This window comes from Somniosus microcephalus, chromosome 13, assembly GCF_052327205.1.
Source record: "Somniosus microcephalus isolate GS21.2 chromosome 13, FLI_Smic_1.0, whole genome shotgun sequence".
In the NCBI taxonomy this organism is placed as follows: Eukaryota; Metazoa; Chordata; class Chondrichthyes; order Squaliformes; family Somniosidae; genus Somniosus; species Somniosus microcephalus.
The window spans coordinates 156,237,319-156,256,776 of NC_140999.1; the positions used below are offsets into that span (position 1 = coordinate 156,237,319).

General features: G+C 45.4%; 1 protein-coding gene across 2 annotated transcripts in view; it reads right to left on the bottom strand.

Moving 5' to 3' along the window:
* LOC147108694 (collagen alpha-1(XIV) chain-like) overlaps positions 1-19,458 on the bottom strand; it is a 185,047-nt gene that overhangs the window by 134,029 nt on the left and 31,560 nt on the right. For both annotated transcript variants that reach the window (XM_086005412.1, XM_086005411.1), the window contains exons 5-7: positions 18,832-19,029; positions 11,048-11,203; positions 9,624-9,743 (exon numbers count right to left, since the gene is read on the bottom strand). In XM_086005412.1, the coding sequence (XP_085861538.1) occupies positions 9,624-9,743; positions 11,048-11,203; positions 18,832-19,029 (474 nt within the window). The remainder of the gene's footprint in view (positions 1-9,623; positions 9,744-11,047; positions 11,204-18,831; positions 19,030-19,458) is intronic.

The following is a 19,458-nucleotide window of genomic DNA, read 5'->3' on the forward strand; positions in this document are numbered from 1 at the left end:
ACACCATAGAGGGTAGGAGGTTAGAGAGAGGAGTTTAAGTGGAACAGGATTTCTGAAGACAGGAGAAAGGGCCTGCTGTGGGAGGGGGGTAAGCCTCCTGGCCAGAAAAGTGATCATGGAGGCGAAGGCAGCAGGAGAAGAGCTCAGCAACATATTGAGCTCGAAATTGATTGAAATGGAGGGGTAAGGGTGTAATGTATTATCACATGGTTTGTCACATGGTTTAGTATGAGCAAGCTCAGTTCACTCTGGGTAGCAAATGAAGGACAGAGATGATGAGTTACTAGTCAAGTACCCTGATTAGCAACACATCGTATCTCTGTCCTTCATTTGTTCTACCCACATATATTGCATTTTTGGCGACAAGAATGGGATCCCAGAGACATTTTTAAGGTTCACGGAAGGACACAGTGTTCAACTTTCGAGTGGAAAAGTTTAAGTGGAATTTGTGACACCTAAACTGAATTTTTGTGATGTTTTACTGTTAATGCTCATGCAGAATCGTCTGTGCTTCGCCTTCGCGTGTATGTATACACAGCAACAGCAGCGTTGATGGAAACTTGGTTGAGGGGTGATGACACCTTACCCTTAAATGAAGCCTCCCCGCCTGGCTATACCTTTCATCACTTGCCCCGCTCAGACCGCCGTGGTGGCGGTGTGGCTCTCATCACCAAATCACACCTTGGTTGGTCCCCTACTCCTCCGGCACTTTCTCCTCCTTTGAGCATCTCACCTTATTCCACTCTTCTCACCTCTCATTTAAAATTCTTGTTCTCTTACGCCCACCCAAGTACCATGAAAATGTTATGACAGTGATATCTTCAATGCTCTCCTCCCTCAGCCTTTGCACCAAACGACTTCTCATCCTCGGTGATTTCAACCTCCATCTCAATTCACCATGCTCTCTCTCCTCTGAGTTCACTAGCCTCCTACCCTCCCTTAATCTTTTCCTCCATGTAAACTCACCAAACCATATTCACGGCCATCCCCTCGGCCTTGCCATCTCTTGTGGCCTTGCGACTCCCATCGTGTCAATTGCAGATAAGGCCATCTCTGACTACTTCCTTGTATCGCTCTCCACCCACATCCCCCTTCCACCAACCCTCCACTTCCTCAACCCTACATCCTTCGGTGTCCATCCCTGGAAAAAACTGTCCCAACTATCTTACAACTGCACTTATGAAATCCCAACTGTCCAGCCTTTTGCCCTCCATTCACCATGAAATTTCTGCAGCTACCGATCTGCTCAACCACACCCTCACCACCACCTTTGATGCCCTAGTCCCTATTAAAAAACAATTACTCTCTCTCATCCTGGCCATTCCCCCAGTATGGCCCTCATCTTCGCTCCTTTAAGTCCAAGGGATGCAGACTTGAACAGATATGGCAGACAACTGGTTTAGCCATTCACCGCCAGACGGCTACTCTCGTCTGCCAAAATTTCTCACTATTCCAGAATCATTCTGGAATGCAAAGATAAACCCCTGCTCCTAGTCTCTACTGCTAACCATCTTCTTAACCCCTCTCCCCTGTCTCATCTACCCTCACATCCGACAACAAGTGTGAGGAGCTCCTGGACTTCTTTGTCTCTAAGATGCAGACCATCCATTCTGCTGCCTCTGCCACTTCCCTTCCTTCCCCTAGCCCACCAGGCCAAACTTCCTCTAAGGTTCCCCCCTGCCCTAGCCCTGAACTCACATCTTTCTCCAGTTTCTCGCCGATCTCCCCTCATGACCTCTCCACGCTCATCTTGTCCATGAGACCCACTTCCTGCTCCCTCGACCCTATTTCCACCAAACTGCTGACCACCCAACTCCCTTTTCTGGCTCCCATGTTAGCTGACATTGTTAACGGTTCTCTCTCCTCAGGTACTGTCCTCCTCTCCCTCAAATCTGCTGTCATCACCCCTCTCCTCAAAAAAACCCTTGACCTCTCCATCCTTGCAAACTACTGCCCCATCTCCAACCTCCCTTTTCTCTCCAAAGTCCTTGAACGTGTTGTCGCCTCCCAAATCCGTGCCCATCTTTCCCGCAATTCCATGTTTGAATCCCTCCAATCAGGTTTCTGCCCTTGCCACAGTACCGAAACGTCTCTCATCAAAGTCACAAATTACATCCTTTGTGACTGTGACAAAGATAAACTATCCCTCCTCATCCTTTTTGACTTGTCTGCAGCCTTTGAGATGGTTGACCACTCCATCTTTCTCCAACGCCTCTCCACCGTCGTCCAGCTGGGTGGGACTGCACTCGCCTGGTTCCATTCTTATCTATCTAATCATAGCCAGAGAATCACCTGCAACGGCTTCTCTTCCTGCTCCTGCATCATTACCTCTGGTGTCCCCTAATAATCTATCCTTGGCCCCCTCCTATTTCTCATCTACATGTTGCCCCTTGGCGACATCATCCGAAAACACAGCGTCAGTTTCCACATATACGCTGATGACACCCAGCTGTGCCTCACTACCACTTCTCTCGACCCCTCCACAGTCTCTAAATTGTCAGACTGCTTGTCCAACATCCAGTTCTGGATGAGCAGAAATTTTCTCCAATATTGGGAAGACCGAAGCCATTGTTTTTGGTCCCCGCCACAAACTCCGTTCCCTAGCCACTGACTCCATCCCTATCCCTAACATCTGTCTGAGGTTGAACCACACTGTTCGCAAACTTGGTGTCATATTTGAACCTGAAATGAGCTTCCAACCACATATCCGCAGCATAACTAAGACCGCCTATTTCCACCTCCGTAACATCGCCCGTCTTCGCCCTTGCCTCAGCTCATCCGCTGCTAAAACCTTCATCCATGCCTTTCTTACCTCTAGACTTGACTATTCCAACGCATTCCTGGCTGGCCTCCCACATTCTATCCTACATAAACTTGAGGTGATCCAAAACTTGGCTGCCCATGTCCTAACTCGCACCAAGTCCTGTTCACTCATCACTCCTATGCTCGCTGATCTACATTAGCTCCCGGTTAAGCAACGCCTCAATTTCAAAATTCACATCCTTGTTTTCAAATTCCTCCATGGCCTCGCCCCTCCCTATCTCTGCACTCCTCTAATTCTGCCCTCTTGAGCATCCCTGATTATAATCACTCAACCATTGGTGGCCATGCCTTCTGTTGCCTAGGCCCTAAGCTCTGGAATTCCCTGCCTAAACCTCTCTGCCTCGCTACCTCTCTTTCCTCCTTTAAGACACTCCTTAAAACCTAACACTTTTACCAAGCTTTTGGTCACCTGCCCTAATTTCTCCTTATGTGGCTCGATGTCAAATATTTTGTCTTTTAATACTCCTGTGAAGCGCCTTGGGATGTTTTACTATGTTAAAGGTGCTATATAAATAAAAGTTGTTGTTTTTGTTGATTGTCACAGATACACAAGTAGCATGCTGAGTCACTGTTCAACGAGATTGGGACAGGCCGCGCCTACGGGATTCATCGGAAGCCTCGGCATGTATGTCTGAGCTCACGAACCATTCAGTTCTTACACTGAGTGGATGGAGATTTTTTTTAGGGCCAATATCATTATTGAGACCGAAGGTGCAGATGAGAATGTTCAAGCTGAAAATAAAATAATTAATGAACGTAAAAAAGCAATTTTTCTAACGGAGATCAGGCCAGATGTCTACGGAACATTGACAAACCTACTCGCCCCAGGGAAAGCAAAGGATGCGTTGGTTGAAGACATTGTCAAGAAACTCGAGGACCATTTCGACCCAAAGCCCTTAGAAATAGCAGAGAGCTATAAGTTTGGTACCAGAAACCAAAAACAAAGTGAAACCATCAGTGAGCACATTGTAGCTCTTAAGAACCTGTCTTTGCATTGTAACTTTGGCACACTTTTAGATCGTGCATTGCGAGATAAGTTTGTGTGTGGTCTGGTGGATGAGCGCACACAGTCCAAGTTACTGAACGCTCCGAACCTAACGTTTGACAGAACATGCAAAATTACCCTATCTCTGGAGATGGCATCTAAGAATGCTAGGGAGCTCCGTCCAACTCAAGTGACTAGTGCAGCTGAGGTCTACAGTCACAAAGCCACTGCCAAACCTAAAGTTCTGAGACCAAGTCAAAAGCATGTCGGTGTGAGCAGTTCAGTGAATTGTTATCGCTGCAATGGAAAACACTCACCACAGACCTGCCAATACAGAAATGGGAAGTGTTTTCACTGCCAGAAGCAAGGCCATATTTCAACAGCTTGCAGAGCTAGATCGAAAGCAGGAAGCAAGAACCATTTTAGTGGCAATGCAAAGCAGCGACAAAAAAAGGGAGGAGTTCACAATATTGATTGAACACACCTGATGTTGAAAAACTAGACATCTACAGTATCTATGCCACTAGCGGCAACGCTAGCAGTCATAAGAAAGACTTCCGTACAAAACTTTTGATCAATGACCAATATATTGATAAGTGTATCGACTGCTCTATCATAAGTAAGGACACATATGAGTTTAATCAAATACCACTTACAAAGAGTACCATAGTGTTAAAAACCTACCCGAAGAAATCCTAGGGGGTCAATTTTCATTGACCCGTGGAGTCGGGATTGGAGGCGTGTGGGGGGTTAAAGTCCCGAATTCGGGGGTCCTGACACCATCCCGCCCCCAACCCGCCTCCATGTAAGTTTCAAAAGAGGCGGGTACCCGCCCCGCACTGGGACCCGCCTACCCGAGACGGGAAGGGATTAGTACCAATTAATTGCCTGTTAACAGGTAGTTAACAGGCAGTTTTTAGCCTAATCCCTATTTTAAAGCTTGAAGTGTGGGATTCCCGATGGCTCCAAACCACGCCAAGTTGGAGGAGTCGGGCCGTCGGGTTGAAGGACTTGGAGGGGTCGAGATGTCGGTGTTCAGGTGAGTGATGGGTGCATGAGTGCAAAGGTAAGTGTGTTTGGTGTGTCTAAAGTGTGTAAAGAAGTTTAAATTACCTGTACTTACCTTTACAGCCTTCCTTCCTCTAGGTTTCGGGAGTCCATCATCTCACCGGCACAGAAAGCAGAATGGCTGCGAACTGTCAAAAGTGACAGCCTGCAGCTTTCTGTGCCGGTGAGATTTCTAACTAAGTCTGTGTAGAAGGACTCAGGTTAGACATAATACTGTCAGTGTTTGACAGCTTCAAACAGCTGTGAAACACTGATATTTCATCTGTCAAAACGTCTTGACAGATGAAATTTCAGTCTGTGACGTCACCTGTTGCCGGGTGGCCCTTAATTGGCCTGCTGAGCCCGCTGGGCGGGCTCAACAAGATCAATCAAGTTAAAATCGTGTGGATTGGCCGCATCTCGATGGAGGCAGGACTACAACCCCAAAAGTTGTAGTCCTGCCTCCTTCCCGACTTCTGAATGAAAATCACTCCCTAGAGGTATGTGGACAAATGGAATGTACAGTTCAACACAATGGCCAGTCAGTAAAGCTGCCTATTATTGTAGCGAGCTACAACAACAGGCCAACCCTCATTGGCAAAGACTAGTTAAGAAAGTTAAAACTAGACTGGAAAAACATCTTCAGTGTAGATGCTTCAAAGAAGCAACTCAACACAATGCTGAACAAGTATGAAAGCATGTTCACAGACAGTTATGAGGGCATCACTGGGTATGACGCGCATATCCGCATCAAGTCCAACGCAAAGCCTGTCCCCTATGCGATGAAAAGTCAGGTGGAGGAAGAGCTAAAAAAGCTCAGAGAGAATGGAGTGCTAGTAAAAACTGACAAAAGTGAATGGGCTACCCCGATTGTGGTAGTGCCCAAAGCAGACAAAACTGTAAGCTTGTGTGATGACTACAAAGTTATTATCAACCAAGCAGTTGACAATGAACAGTACCCGTTACCTACATCACAAGATTTGTATGCAGCACTCTCTGGGTCAAAGGTTTTCTCGAAGCTTGACCTGTCGCACGCTTATGCTCAGCTGAATGTTGACAAAGAGAGTCAACAGTATCTCATTATCAACACACACAAGGGACTGTACTCAGACACCAAGCTGCCGTATGGTGTAAAGTCCTCCCCCCAAATCTTCCAGGCTACGATGGATAAGATTTTGCAAGGAATTCCAAATTGCTTATGCAATCAAGACGATGTGCTGATCACAACAAGCAGCGAAGAAGAAAATCTAGAAGTGTTAGATTTAGTGCTTGAAAGGTTGAATTCCCGCAATGTAAAATTGAAAAGGAACAAATATGCTTTTGTGCAGTCCGAGGTTGTGTACCTTGGTCTGAAAGTTGATGCAAATGGCTTGCAACCAGTGAAGGAAAAGGTTGATGTTGTCATTAATGCTCCAAAGCCACAGAACGTCTCTGAGTTAAGATCTTTCCTTGGAATGGTCCAGTACTATGCACATTTCTTACCTACCTCGACCATGTTAGCTCCATTGCACGAGCTCCTCAAGAAGGATGTCCAGTGGAAGTGGACAAAAGCACAACAGGAAGCTTACGATGCTTGTAAGCAAAGTCTCTCTAGTGATGCTCTACTTGTGCACTACGAAACAGAGCGTGAGCTTAAGTTAGTGTGTGGTGCTTCTAGTTATGGTGTAGGAGCTGTCATAAGTCACGTAATGGATGACGGCCAAGAGAAACCAATCGCGGTTGCATCGCGAACCCTCACAAAGAGCGAAAGAAACTACGCACAAATTGAAAAGGAAGCACTCGCCATAGTGTTTGAAATCAAGAAATTCCAACAGTTCCTGATCGGCAGAAAGTTTATCCTGATAAACGATCACAAACCGCTCCTAGCAATATTGGGGCCCAAATCTGCCATCCCTGCAATGGCCGCATCAAGAATGCATCGTTGGGCTGTGTTGCAGTGTTGTTGTCACAATATGACAACACGATTGAATATCGCACTTCAAAGCAAAACACAATCGCAGATGTCTTGTCTAGGTTGCCACATGGAGACTCATGTGTTGGGAGTGAAGGTGAGATTTTCACACAGTTGACAAAGACTTTCCCGTGAATGCAACTGAGATTGCAAATGAGACTCAAAAGGACTCAGTACTGAAAAGAGTGTATGAAAACACCTTGAATGGATGGACTGATCAGTGTCTGGACACAGAGTTGAAACCATTCCATAACTGTCATACTGAATTGTCTTTTGAGCAAGGTTGTATCAAGTGGGGAAACAGAGTGGTGGTACCTACTTCTTTAAGAGCAGAACCAAAACAAAACAGCCCGAAAATTGGTTCAACAGCAAAACCTTCTGTAAGGAGATCAGGAATGCTCTGCAAACTTGATATTAAACTGGATTTGTAGTTCATTTAAAAGAAAAAAAGCCAGTAGTTTTTGTTATGTGGTACATGTAATACTGAGAAAGGTGGGACCATAGTTTTGTTGTATTGGAGAAGGGAATATGTACATTTATTTTAAGGGGAAAGCAGTGTAATGTATTATCACATGGTTTGTCACATGGTTTAGTGTGAGCATGCTCAGTTCGCTCTGGCCTAGTAAACAAGCACCTTGACGAGCAACTCATCGTGTCTCTGTCCTTCATTTGTACTACCCACATATATTACAAAGGGGATGAAGCTGAACGCTTTGCTGAGGATGCATTGTCAAATAGGGGAAGGTCAAAGGGGATAGTGAAAATACAATTAAGAGGGGAGATTGAAAGGAGGGATGGGGTCAGAAGAAAGTGATAGGGAAGAAGGATCAGGAGAGATGTTGGCATCCAAGAGTCATTGACGCTTGCAGTCCTTGCTACCTGACAGGAAGAAAAAAGTTTCTTGTTAAAGCACCCGATGAGGTGAATGATGAAATGGAACTGAACACCGGGAGAGCTCTAAAATGAAATTAGTCAGCGGTGCTGAAGAGAAAGGTCGAGAGCGTGCAAATGGTGGCACATGGCGGAGAGGGTGGATCTCATGAGATGGATAAGAGCAATGGATAGAGTAACAGTGAATATCACAGGGATATTTGTGATCATGGGTGGATACGAAACAGGAAGGGTGGGATTTAAGCTGGAATTCATATGTAATGAGTCTGAGCTGGAGACAGACATTGAGCAAAAAAGATGTGACTCCTAAAGTGAGTTTGGCGAACACATGATCAAACACAAGAAGGAAGACAGATACTAATGAAATTGAATAGGATAAAAGAGACAAACAAAAACACATTGAAGAGCAGAACTTCTTCAAGGTGGGCATTCCTGGATGAGAAGTGGCAGTGAATTAAACAATGAAGCAAAAAGCAAAATACTGCAGATGCTGGAAATCTGATATTAAAACAGAAAATGTTGGAAACACTCAGCAGGTCAGGCAGCATCTGTGGAGAGAGGAAGGTCTGGTTAACATTTCAGGTTGATGATCTGCCATCATCTGAACATAGACTGGTTTACCACAAGTGGCTATTGAGGCAAAGACTATGGCCAAGGCTTTCTACCGCCCCACCCACCTACCCAATTGGAGTGCATCTTTGGTTGGATAGGTCTTCTACCTGTCTCAGAGTGTTGACCCTGAGCATAATTCTGACTCCAGGGTCATTTACATGCAGGACATGGGCTTTTGCTGGGGAGTTGCACAAATATCGGGGTGGAGAGTTACTGTGGTTGACCTGGAGGCCTGCCGCAGTGAAAGAGAGCTCGCCAGCAAGTTTTAATTTTGTTCTCCTTGAAAATGCTGGATTACACTAATGTAATGTCCCTGTGTACAAACACACTCTGAGAGCATTTGCAAAGGTCCCTCTTCAATTATTGTCCCGGTGATCCCTCCATCGGTATCTGAATGCTGGGTATCAGAGCTATACAGCAGTCCAAGTGTGCAAATAATGGGGAAACATAGTGGTGGGGGAGATAGGATGGTCATGCTACCCTCATTTGGATCCTTTCACCATTCACCTGTCCACAAATCAGTGAGTAGAGTTTCCCCTGACGCAACTAGATAGTGTAAAACCCGAGAGAGACAGAGAAGCAGCGGAGCACATTCCAGAGTATATTTTTCCAACTGCCCACCCCAGATCCACTGAAAAATCAGTGGGAAGAGGCATAAAGACTATGTTTATATCAAAATTTAAATAGGGGAACTGGGTAAGTCTTTGAAAAGGAAGAATATAAAATGATATGGTGAAAGAGCAGGGAAATGGGATTGGGGTAAATAGCTCCAGTTAAGAGCTTGTCCTGACACAGATGTGATGGGCCAAATGGCCGCCTTCTGTATTGTAATTTCTATGATAATTCATGCCAAATCATGGATAGTTTCATCCACTGGATTTATCCTCACTAGGAACAGTAGAGTCTATCCAAACTCATTTTATATAAAGCCTTTCATCCAGAATAACAAGGAGACTTTCATACCACTAGGCTGGGTTTAAGTCTAACCTGGTAAAACGGCAATGTGTTAATCCAACAGGTCTTCAGCATACCAGTGTTAAAATCAGAAGTAAAACGAGAGACGATATGTTAGCTCAGTGGGCAAAAATGGCAACAAAAATTTGTGAGTCAGCTTGAAGATGGTCGAAGTGCCTAGCCTTTCAGCATGTGTCAGAACTACCTGTGTTGGTTGTATTAAAGTCCCAAACTAAAGCAAAAGAAATGTCAAAAAGTCTTGAAACTTCAATGATGTTCATAATTTGGCAAATATTTAACCGAAAATGAACATTCAAATTACCTCTGGAAGTAATTATTGTATTATTAGCGATAATATACCTGTATATGTGTTGCCTCCCTTGTAGCGTATTTTTTGAACTGCTTCTAGCACTTCATTCTTGGTAGAATAAGCATTCAGGTCCCACTCTGTCCTTGGTTCTCCACTGTATTGAGTTAAACCTGTTATAAGAAGAACAATCTTTAACAGTGAGAGTGCTGTGTTACTGGATGTCACACGTTATCTTGTACATTTTTCTCCACATATTAAGTTACAGACACACCACAAAAGTGTACTGAAGGAATGAAAGTGTTTCTATGCCTCACTCAGTATGTTCTCACTGTGCACAAAGAACTTTTTGTCTTTTCCTCATTTCTCATATCTCCTGAAGGTGCTGACTAGGATACCATTCCATGGGCGCCAGCTGCTCTCCAATATCTTGCTCAAGTGGCCTTTCTTCACGTGTGAGCCCAGTGATACCACAGCTCAGGTCACCATAGCTAAGCCTGGCCCCTTGTCCTCACCCAACATCTGCATTTATACAATTTCTAGCACGGGTCACTGATCAGCAGTCAAGAGTGAGAACCCTGCCTGATTTCTCCCTAATCTCACCCATGGTTTTCGCTCAAGGCTGCTGAGGGTAATTATAGCATCACTACTGCTGTCCCAGGTCAGTCTAGCTGACTGAGCACAGACGATGGAGACATTTTTTGAATCTACAATTATACTAATTTTTTAATAATTCAGAATTTATTTCATTTTTCCCACATTTCCGTCTTGGTGCGCTCTCATTCAAAGAGATCGAAGGGTTATAATGGATTACTCTATGAAACTTCAGCAAAGTTCTCAGCTGCAGTTAAAAAACAAAGGGTTGTAGCATATCAGGTTACATTAGCAGAGGGATGCAGTACAAATCAAAAAGGGTTTTGTTGTTGTGAAAGGAGTTGCTCAGACCTCATAGGAGTAATATATCTTCTGCTGCTACTACCCATAGAGATGGGCACTAAAACAAGCCAAACAAATCTGAGGCAAAGAATAGCAGCAGTCGCTGACAGTATTTCCACCCTGTCAAAGCAGTATGGTCCTGAAATGCCTGGGCCTGAGGGGATGATACAAGAATGTGCATCAGTCTGGGGGTGGGGGCGAAATTTGGAATGGGACCTGGTTTCATTATGTCCCTATCTCGTTTATTTTTGTTGTGAAATTCCAATGGAGGGAGCAGGTACTTCTTGCGCCCCCCCACCCCCCCTCAATCATAATTTCACTCAAAGAAGTGGGACCAGTAGGATGATATCCTCATCTCAGAGATCACATCCATTCCACCTTTAATCCAGCTAGGGGAAAGCATGCCTTCTTAAAATTATTATTCTTCTTGATTATATGTGTACATTAAGTCTTCCCTTTAATTAAATAGAACAGATGGTAAAGGAAACCAGTCAAACTAGTGTATTAAGTTTTAAGCAATGGACACAAATGCAGTACTTACCAATTCTAATTCCATTCACAGCAACATGAAAAGGTGTAATTAAGTTTATCAAAAACTGACGCACCAATCGGAAGTTTACTCTGCCAATACTCCAAGACCCATCGATTAGAATTATAATATCTGCAGCGGTACTCGACTGGCACTTGAACTGAGATCCTGCAATGTCATGACAATGGTCTTTATTTTAACACTGTACTGAGACAACTCCAGTGCTGCTACAGATAGGAAATGTTAACAAAGGTTAAAGCAATAGACAGAGGAACGTCATATAAATGTGTTACTCATTCGTGCACTGACATTGCTATTCAGCCTCATAAAACAAAAATGATTCAGAAAGGATACACTACAATTTTATTGTTTTAATCTTCGGTACTAATAATGGGTTAGAAATTCGTCATAGCCAAGGAATGGGCGGTGTCAGTAGAAAAGATGGAGAATTAGCGCCAGGCGCCAATGCTTTAGAATGCACGCAAAATTTGTCCTCACTACTCAAAAAAATAATTGCAGTCCTAATTCAAGTCTTAAAAACTTTACCCTTAAAGGCTGGACCAATATCGGGTGCAGTCTCATCCCAACTCATCATTGCCACAGGCTTTTTTCACTAGTTAAAGGAGAGGTTCATTGATGCTACAGCACCTCATTCTCAGCATTGCTGGCTGTGCAGCTGCCTCAGCAAGCAGAAGCAGAACAAGGAGAAGGAGCCAGAGGACTGAACCAGGTGTGCTCATGGCAGGTCCACGCCCCAGGAAGAGAGCCCGCAGATTCTCCGATGAAGCACTGGAGGTGTTGGTTTTCGCTGTGTAGAGACGGAGGGCGGTGCTTTACCGGACAAGTGGCAGGAGGCCCACGCCACAAGTCTTCCACACCATGTGGAGGGAGGTAGTGCAGCACGTCTTGGGCAGCACTGTGGTCCCCAGAACCCACACACAGTGCAGGAAGAAATGTAATGACCTCACTCGGGTGGTCAGAGTGAGTGGATGCTTCAACAAATGCTACGTACCACCACTTCCCCCTCACTCCACAAGCGTTTGGCACTTTCCAGCTAATCATGCTGTATGCATGCATTTCTCCCTTCCTGTCCGCCTCCCCTCACCTTAGCCTGACTCTTGTGCCTTTATGCTTTCACATAATCAGCAAGCACCTGAGCAGCCTGTCCCTGAGGGCACCGTAGAGGGCGAGGCGGGAGAAGAGGAGGAGGAAGAAAATACCACGTCACTGCATGTCTCACCCACAGACACCAGCTCAGATACTGGCACTACGTGTTCTTTAGAGGCTAGCATTGTAGCGGGATCTGCACAGGGTGAGGCACCAGGGACGAGTGGGCTGCAGCAAGGCCAGGGTGAAAGGGTAGCTCGGGGGCCAGCTCCCCGGAGAGAGAGTTCGCATGCGAGTTCTGCTGCACAGGATTCAGATGAGGACCTCGATGGGGAGGCGTTTAGAAGAAGGGTGATGGGCATGCACACGGAGATGATAGGTGCAATGACAATGGTGCCCGAGAGCCTCTCGGCAATGGTAAGGAGCGTGGAGGAGTCCGCCTCCAACATTGCACAAGGCTCTGTGCACACCATGGAGCCCATCATTTCCAGTCTGCAAAGGATGGTAGACTCCCAGAGAGACCATGGCGACCCAGACCTGATGCCGCGTGTGATGGGCGATCTGGCAGCTTCCATTGCAGCACACGTGGAAGCGATGCAACGTCTTAGTACTGTAATACAGTCTATGCTTGTTGGCATCGAATCTCAGACCGCTCTCATACAGTCTCAGCTTGATGCCACACAAGCTCTGACTGCTGCCATCGTGGCTGGGTCTACTACCGTCCACTGGGGCTTTCACGGTGTGGCAGCAAGCCAGCAATCTGTGCTGCAACAGATTGCTAGTGATGCTGAGGTGCTGCCCCAGGGGAGTGGCAGAAGGTCAGTGGAGCAGGAACCTGCTGTCCTCTCTCAGGATTACAGCATTTCTGCTCCCACCACTGCCATTCTGCCATTGCCCTTGTCACTGCCTGTCATCCAGCCATCACAGACTGCAGCCGCCCATGCTGAGGTGGTGCAGTCTACAGCCGGGCTTTCCAGGTCCAGAGCTGGTTGAGGGCGTCCTGCAAGGCCATCTGAAGTCTCCAGCATGGACACTCAGCAGCCTTCCACCAGCCCTGCTGCAGCCACTGGGCCAACACTTTGTAGGAGCACTAGAGTAGGAAAAGGCACAGTAACGAGAGGCACTAAGGGATTGCACAATGGTGAATAGTTAATATTTTTGGTGTAAATATGTGTTCACTGATTTTTGATAAATTTATTGATTCACTTACCATTCTTTTGTGGTGTCTAGCATTTCAGTTTTGCGGTGTGATACGGCCTGCGAGAGGGATGGAATGATGGGGATGTGGTGAGCAAAGGGGTTCTGGGCTTTAAGTCATCCTGGTGTGAGGCTGGAGGTCTGTTTGGAGGAGGTAGCAGAGTTCTGTGACCAACTCCTTGGTGAGGCGGAGGTGTCTAATACACTGCTCCTCGCTTAATTGAAGGTAGGAGAAGTGCTCTCGGAATACCCTCCTGGTGAGAGCCCTGATATCCCTCCTCATCTCTCTGCTCACATGTTCCCGTCTTTCTCGCTGCCTACGCTCCCTCCACTATAGATCCTGGAGGGCAAGGTGGCATGCCAGTACAGCCCCTATTAATATTACCAAGTGTAGCAGTTTGATGCTTTGAAGAATAAATGTAGGTACTTTTAAGTTGCCACAAGACTCCTGATACAAAAGAGCTTTGAAATTACTGAATGAAACTGTTAGGTGGCGATTTCTCCTACCTTGGCGGGTCCGTGGCAGGCGAGGTCAGTGGAGGGTAATGGCCACGCTGCTTGCTCCATCTAGGCCTCCGATGTGACTTTCCCCTGATTGGGCTTGTTAAGCCCAACCAGAGAATTTCCCAGTCAATTGAAGGAAGCGGGTCTGATGACTTCATTTGATGACGCGTCATCAGCTGGTTTCCTTAAAGGGACCATGCGCAAATTTACTTTGACATTTGTGCTTTCAGTGTTCTACAGCAATGAGGTGCTGCAAACAATGACAAGCATTGCACAGAGGTGCATGACTGATTCCAGATTCTCCCATGACTCCCTCTATATGCTTCTGGAGGGAGTCACAGCACACAGGGAGGTTCTCTTCCCTTCTGATGGGCGGAAGAGACCTCCCCAGGAGACCAACGCAGCCTGGTTGCACATTGCACAGGAGGGCACAAGCAGGGATGTGGTCATGAGGACCAGGCTGCAGTGGCGTAAACCTTTCAATGATCTCAGTAGATCACGAAATGTTACTGCAAAGCCTCACTCAACCTCATCCTGCTGTGCCTCTCATCACATCCCCATCACTCTGCCTTCCCTACCCTACTCCTGCACATCCTTACTCACGCCAACTTACCTTGCCCCTCCACCCATCCCTCTCTATCTACATTATCACATCCCCATCTCACTAGCCACCCCTCACACTCACCCTCATTCTAGTGCAATTATACCAACTAACAACACACAAGGGTAGGCACTTGGGTGTTTTATGCAATGTTCATTTAAAGTTTCTGTTAATGTGGTGTCAAACATTGAAACCTTTATTTTCAGCACGTTGCATTCTTGCACAGATCTGTGTTCACCTTTGAAAGTGGCTTAGTGAGTTGCAGTGAATTGTGAGGCATAACAGTACCCCCACAATGGTGATGAGTGTGAAAGGAATGGCTTGGACATTGTAGGGATGCTTTATGGTGTTGGCACATCATGTGGCAGCCAGGGTGTACAGCATCAAGTGAAGTCAATCTGGCCATGGTGAGGCCATTCCTGGCCTCCCGGGCAGCAATATGGTCAAGTGCTGATGCTCTGTGTCCTGTGCAGCACCAGTTGATTGCGGAGAAGGTTGGAGTTGTTGTTGGTGCTGCTGGTATGACTGGTGCTGCTGGTGTTGGCGTGGTGGGATTCTGAGGACCAAGGTAAGAGAGTTTCAAGGGCACCCGTGCTGATGGAATAGACTGCAGGTGAAGTAGAGATGACAGAAGCGACCTGTCAATGGTGGGAGAGGTAATGAGGTCAGACTGGGTGGAGACATGTGTAAAGACTTGCAGCATCCTGAATCTGTAGTGGAAATGCAGTTTAGAGAAGCTAATGGTTAAGGGAATTTATCTCAATCAGCTGGGAGCTTTGACTTGACATTTGAAGCTGTCAACTCATCAGCTGATTCAATGGCCAATGACCTCCCGCCTCAGCTTCACAGGCAAGGTCTAGGCACAGCGGGAAACCAGTAGGCGACCTATCAAATCCAAAAAGCTGGGAAAAAAACATTGATAAGTGACAGTAAACAAGCCACTAATGATTTTAATTGCCTCCCCCACCACTGTGTGTAGGGTCTGCTCAGAGCTGACAGACCCGACATTTGGTAAAGACACGTGGTGGCGGGTTCATAGCGGGTTCCCGACCCACTGGGGAAAAAAAATACTTTCCCACCCGATCTGCCACCGATCACACCCGCTGACTCCCCTTTCCCCCACCCCCCCCACCCCCACCCCGCAAAATCCAGCCCAGAGTCTCTGAATTGTCCATCTTTGTGCAACAGTAACTGGCCAAGAGGACACAATTTTAGGTTCAGTGTGCACTCCTTCTATCCTCCCCCTTTCAATTCAAACAGAAAACACATTTGGGATGATATAACCAGATGGGTGAGTGCTATCTCCACCACCTGAAGAGCCAACCTGAAGTGTGCTGGAACATGATAAAACTTGATGAGCAAATAATACTAACATCAGAGATGAGTTGGTAAAAGGAATACTGGGTGTATCCAGGATGCAAAGAATCAAGAGTGATATAATAAGAACATGTCTTAGACAAGAAATAACGTTTATACAGAAGTTCCAAGAAAGACAACTGTGATTGTTTGGACGTGTTTCAAGAATGGAAACAGCTAGAATATCTTTCATGGCCCTGAATACAGAGGTACATGGAACAAGAAGCCAAGGAAGACCAAAGAAGCGCTGGATAGACAACATCAAGAAAGGGATACAGATGACTGAAGCAGCCGGGCTAGTTCAGAACTGACACGAGTGGAGTGAATTCATTTGGCCCCATCGTCACTGCTGAGCAGACGGACGGGTGTCTAGTAGTAGTATAGAGGTACACCAGTTCAGGTAATGGGAATGGTTGTTGGTGTTAGAACCATGGAAACAAAACCTGTTCAACCACAAATAATTTGTTTCATCTTTAAACACATCCATATAAATATGTACAATTTTTAATCAGGTGCAGGTTTGGTATGGTAGGTCAGTATGTGTGACTATGAACTTTCAGGGCCATAGGCCGTGATTTTATTAATGGAGGCGAGTTGGGTGCGGGTCAGGTGGTTTCCGGCTCCCAGTCCCGCCCCCAGCTGCATCCAGCCCACAGACGTGATTTTGCCTTAATTGACCTTATTAAGCCCGCCCTGCGGGCTTGCCAGCCAATTAACAGGAAGCGGGTCAAATGACGTCATTTGATGACGCGTCATCTGCCGGTTTCCTTAAAGGGACCACCGCACAATTTTATTTTGACAGTTGATTTCTCAATGTTTGACAGTATTGAGGTGCTGCAAACGCTGACAATCACTGCACAAAGGTGACCTCTTGCACCCAGACTCTCCAATGACTCCCTCCATAGGCTGGAATAGATGGCAGCTGCAGGTGAGGTGGCAGAAGCGATCTGTCACTGGTGAGAGAGGTTCTCCCAATGAAGTGGCACTGGACATGGATTTAAAAACTTGTAACCTAAAGAAAAGTGTAAATGTATTAAAAATGCAGTTCCCAACATTTTCTTTCCTCTGATACTCACCATGTGCAACATTGGCTCCTTCACACCACTTCTGCAGCTGTCATCAATCCAGAAACATTACAGCAGACTCACAACACACCACACTTACCTGGCGTGGCATCCGGACATTGGGAAACTCGAGCCAGAAAAGGTAAAATTCAAAAATAGGCTGTCAACTACTGGCAAATACCTGTTAATAGGCAGGTAATTGCCTTTAATCCTTTTCCCACCGCTAAGTGTTGAGTTCATTCGCAAATCGGGGACCTGACACTTGGGAAAATTGTTTGGAGGCTGGTTGCCAGTGGGATCGCAACCCGTTTTCAATCAAAATGATTTTAACCTTTGACCCGACTCCAAACCCGCTCTTTGAGCGCTGGCAAAATCGCACCCATAGTGTCAGTTAGACTGGTGTATGAAGTTTCTAACTTTGCCATTGAAACTTGCCCTAACTGAAATGGGTGGCAATCAGTTTGTGTCTCTCAACCTGCACCAATGTTAACACATATTCTGCTGGTTCAGACAGTCCTTTGTCATCCATGGCCATGGTGCAGATGTGTTCCAGATTAATGTTGAAGGGAAGATAGTTGTGAATGATAATGTAATGCAGTACACAACAATCAGTGTGCGTTATTTTGCTGGCTTATATTGTGAAGTCAATACACTGCCCCAAGTGATCAATGTACCACATCAGTGCAAGAGTTTCCTCAAGAAAGTGCACCTGTGAAGGAATAAGCCATATAACCTATTCAGAAAAATACACTATCTTATGAAAGAATTCTGGCCTTGTTAAAACATGACAAACTGGGTTTGGAAATTTAGAAACCTAACTATGAAATAGCTATGAAAGCATTCTAGCTATTGAGATAAGATAGTTGTTGACACTGAATCAATAACCTTATTGAAACAGAAAGTTAAAGGCTCCTGACAGGCTGACCTTTGGGAACGAAACATTGGTTCACCCTGGATAAGGTGTTCTAATTTACACCTCGTAAAGAAGCCTTCGTAAAAATGACATCAAGTAAAAAACCCACCTGCCGTCACACTGTTTTTTATGGTAAACTTAGAACACCTAGAGAGGAGACATAATTCTGTAATGCTACCAGCTGAGGTGACTGTAAGAATTGCAGAAGTCAGCAAAAAAATGACTAGAGATAATTAGCTTACATCAGCAGAAAACTTTAAAGGAAATACCACTGGAAAAAGGGTATAAATATTGAACTCTCAAATGGGATAACAGACTCGCTTTAATTGGGCAAAGCGATTCTCGGCTTCAGAGGCAGCTCTGTAAGTCTCCAACTCTTTGTACCTCGGGGATCAAAGGTATTTGATTTTGGTGGATATCCTGAATAGAACTTTAAGAACTGTAAAACTGTAGCGAAGTTAAGATTTGAAAGTAAGGTTCTCTGATAATAGAATTATAAGCTTTCTCTTTTTGGAACTGTTAATGTTGCGATTGACTCACCAACTGTAAACTGCATGTCGGTTCTTTAATAAATCTATATATTTTTAGAATTGTCTCTCAAGAGACTTCTGTATCAAAAACTCATGAACTCAATCTCTGTGCACTCTTTGGTGAGGTGTTGCAGAATTCTGGGGGAGTTTTCCGGACCCTCATAATATCCGGAACATTACAGTCTAGCTAAACTTATTAAAAGTGCTATCTGGAGGATGGTAACATTTTCAGGTTGTTCCTTTCCTTTAGGGAGAGATAGTCCAGACCTTTAGACCCAATTAAGCATCTTTAGGATTTGGCTACCTCAAACTTTAGTTGAAGGTGAACGTCTGAGGAATACACCTGATCCGGGGTAGCTCTAAAGGGGCTAGGACTAGTAATTATCCGTTCACACCAATACAAATATTAAGACTGCTGCTGTTATTAATGCTACAATTTCTGAATAAATAGAAACCTATATGGTTATAACTATGTTATAGAGTTCAGCTTTAACAGATGTTAAAATTATACAGAAACTACTCACCTTTGATTGGGAATTCTTCAGGCACAGATTCTTCCTTTCGTTTTTCTTGTCCCATTTTGCTTTTATTTTTAGGCAAAGCTTGTGTTGTATTTTTCACCTGTGACATTCTTCCACTTTCACTAGTAGTGATGCTCAATTTCCGTTTCATTTTATTCTCAGACATCTTATCAGCTGACTTTCTTCGTTCTGAGCCTTTCACTGCAATCATTAAACGAAGCTATGACTCACATTTATTCTAAACAGATTGCAATCTTTTCTCCTAATCCCCAAGTGTAAATATATTTCATGTAAAATGATGAGGAAAGATTTCCTGGGGCCAAGGTTAACCCTGGGCGGACATCAGGCAGGCAGTGTGTGGTATGATTGTGCCGCTTATCCAATGTCCTCGGTGGGAAGCCCGTGTCATTTTTACAGCCAGAGTTGAGGCAATCGCTGGGGGAGGGGGGGCACTGGGACACAGAGGGGCTGGCAGTGGGCCGTAAGATTCTTGTGGGACCAGAAGGAGTATTCATGCCCCACAAAAGTTTTTCAAAAACTAAAGCCTAGCTTTTCAGCAGCAGCCTGCAGTGGTCCCTTTAAGAACCGCTGGTTAGACCGCTCAACGTCAGGTACCAATGCTTGGAGTTT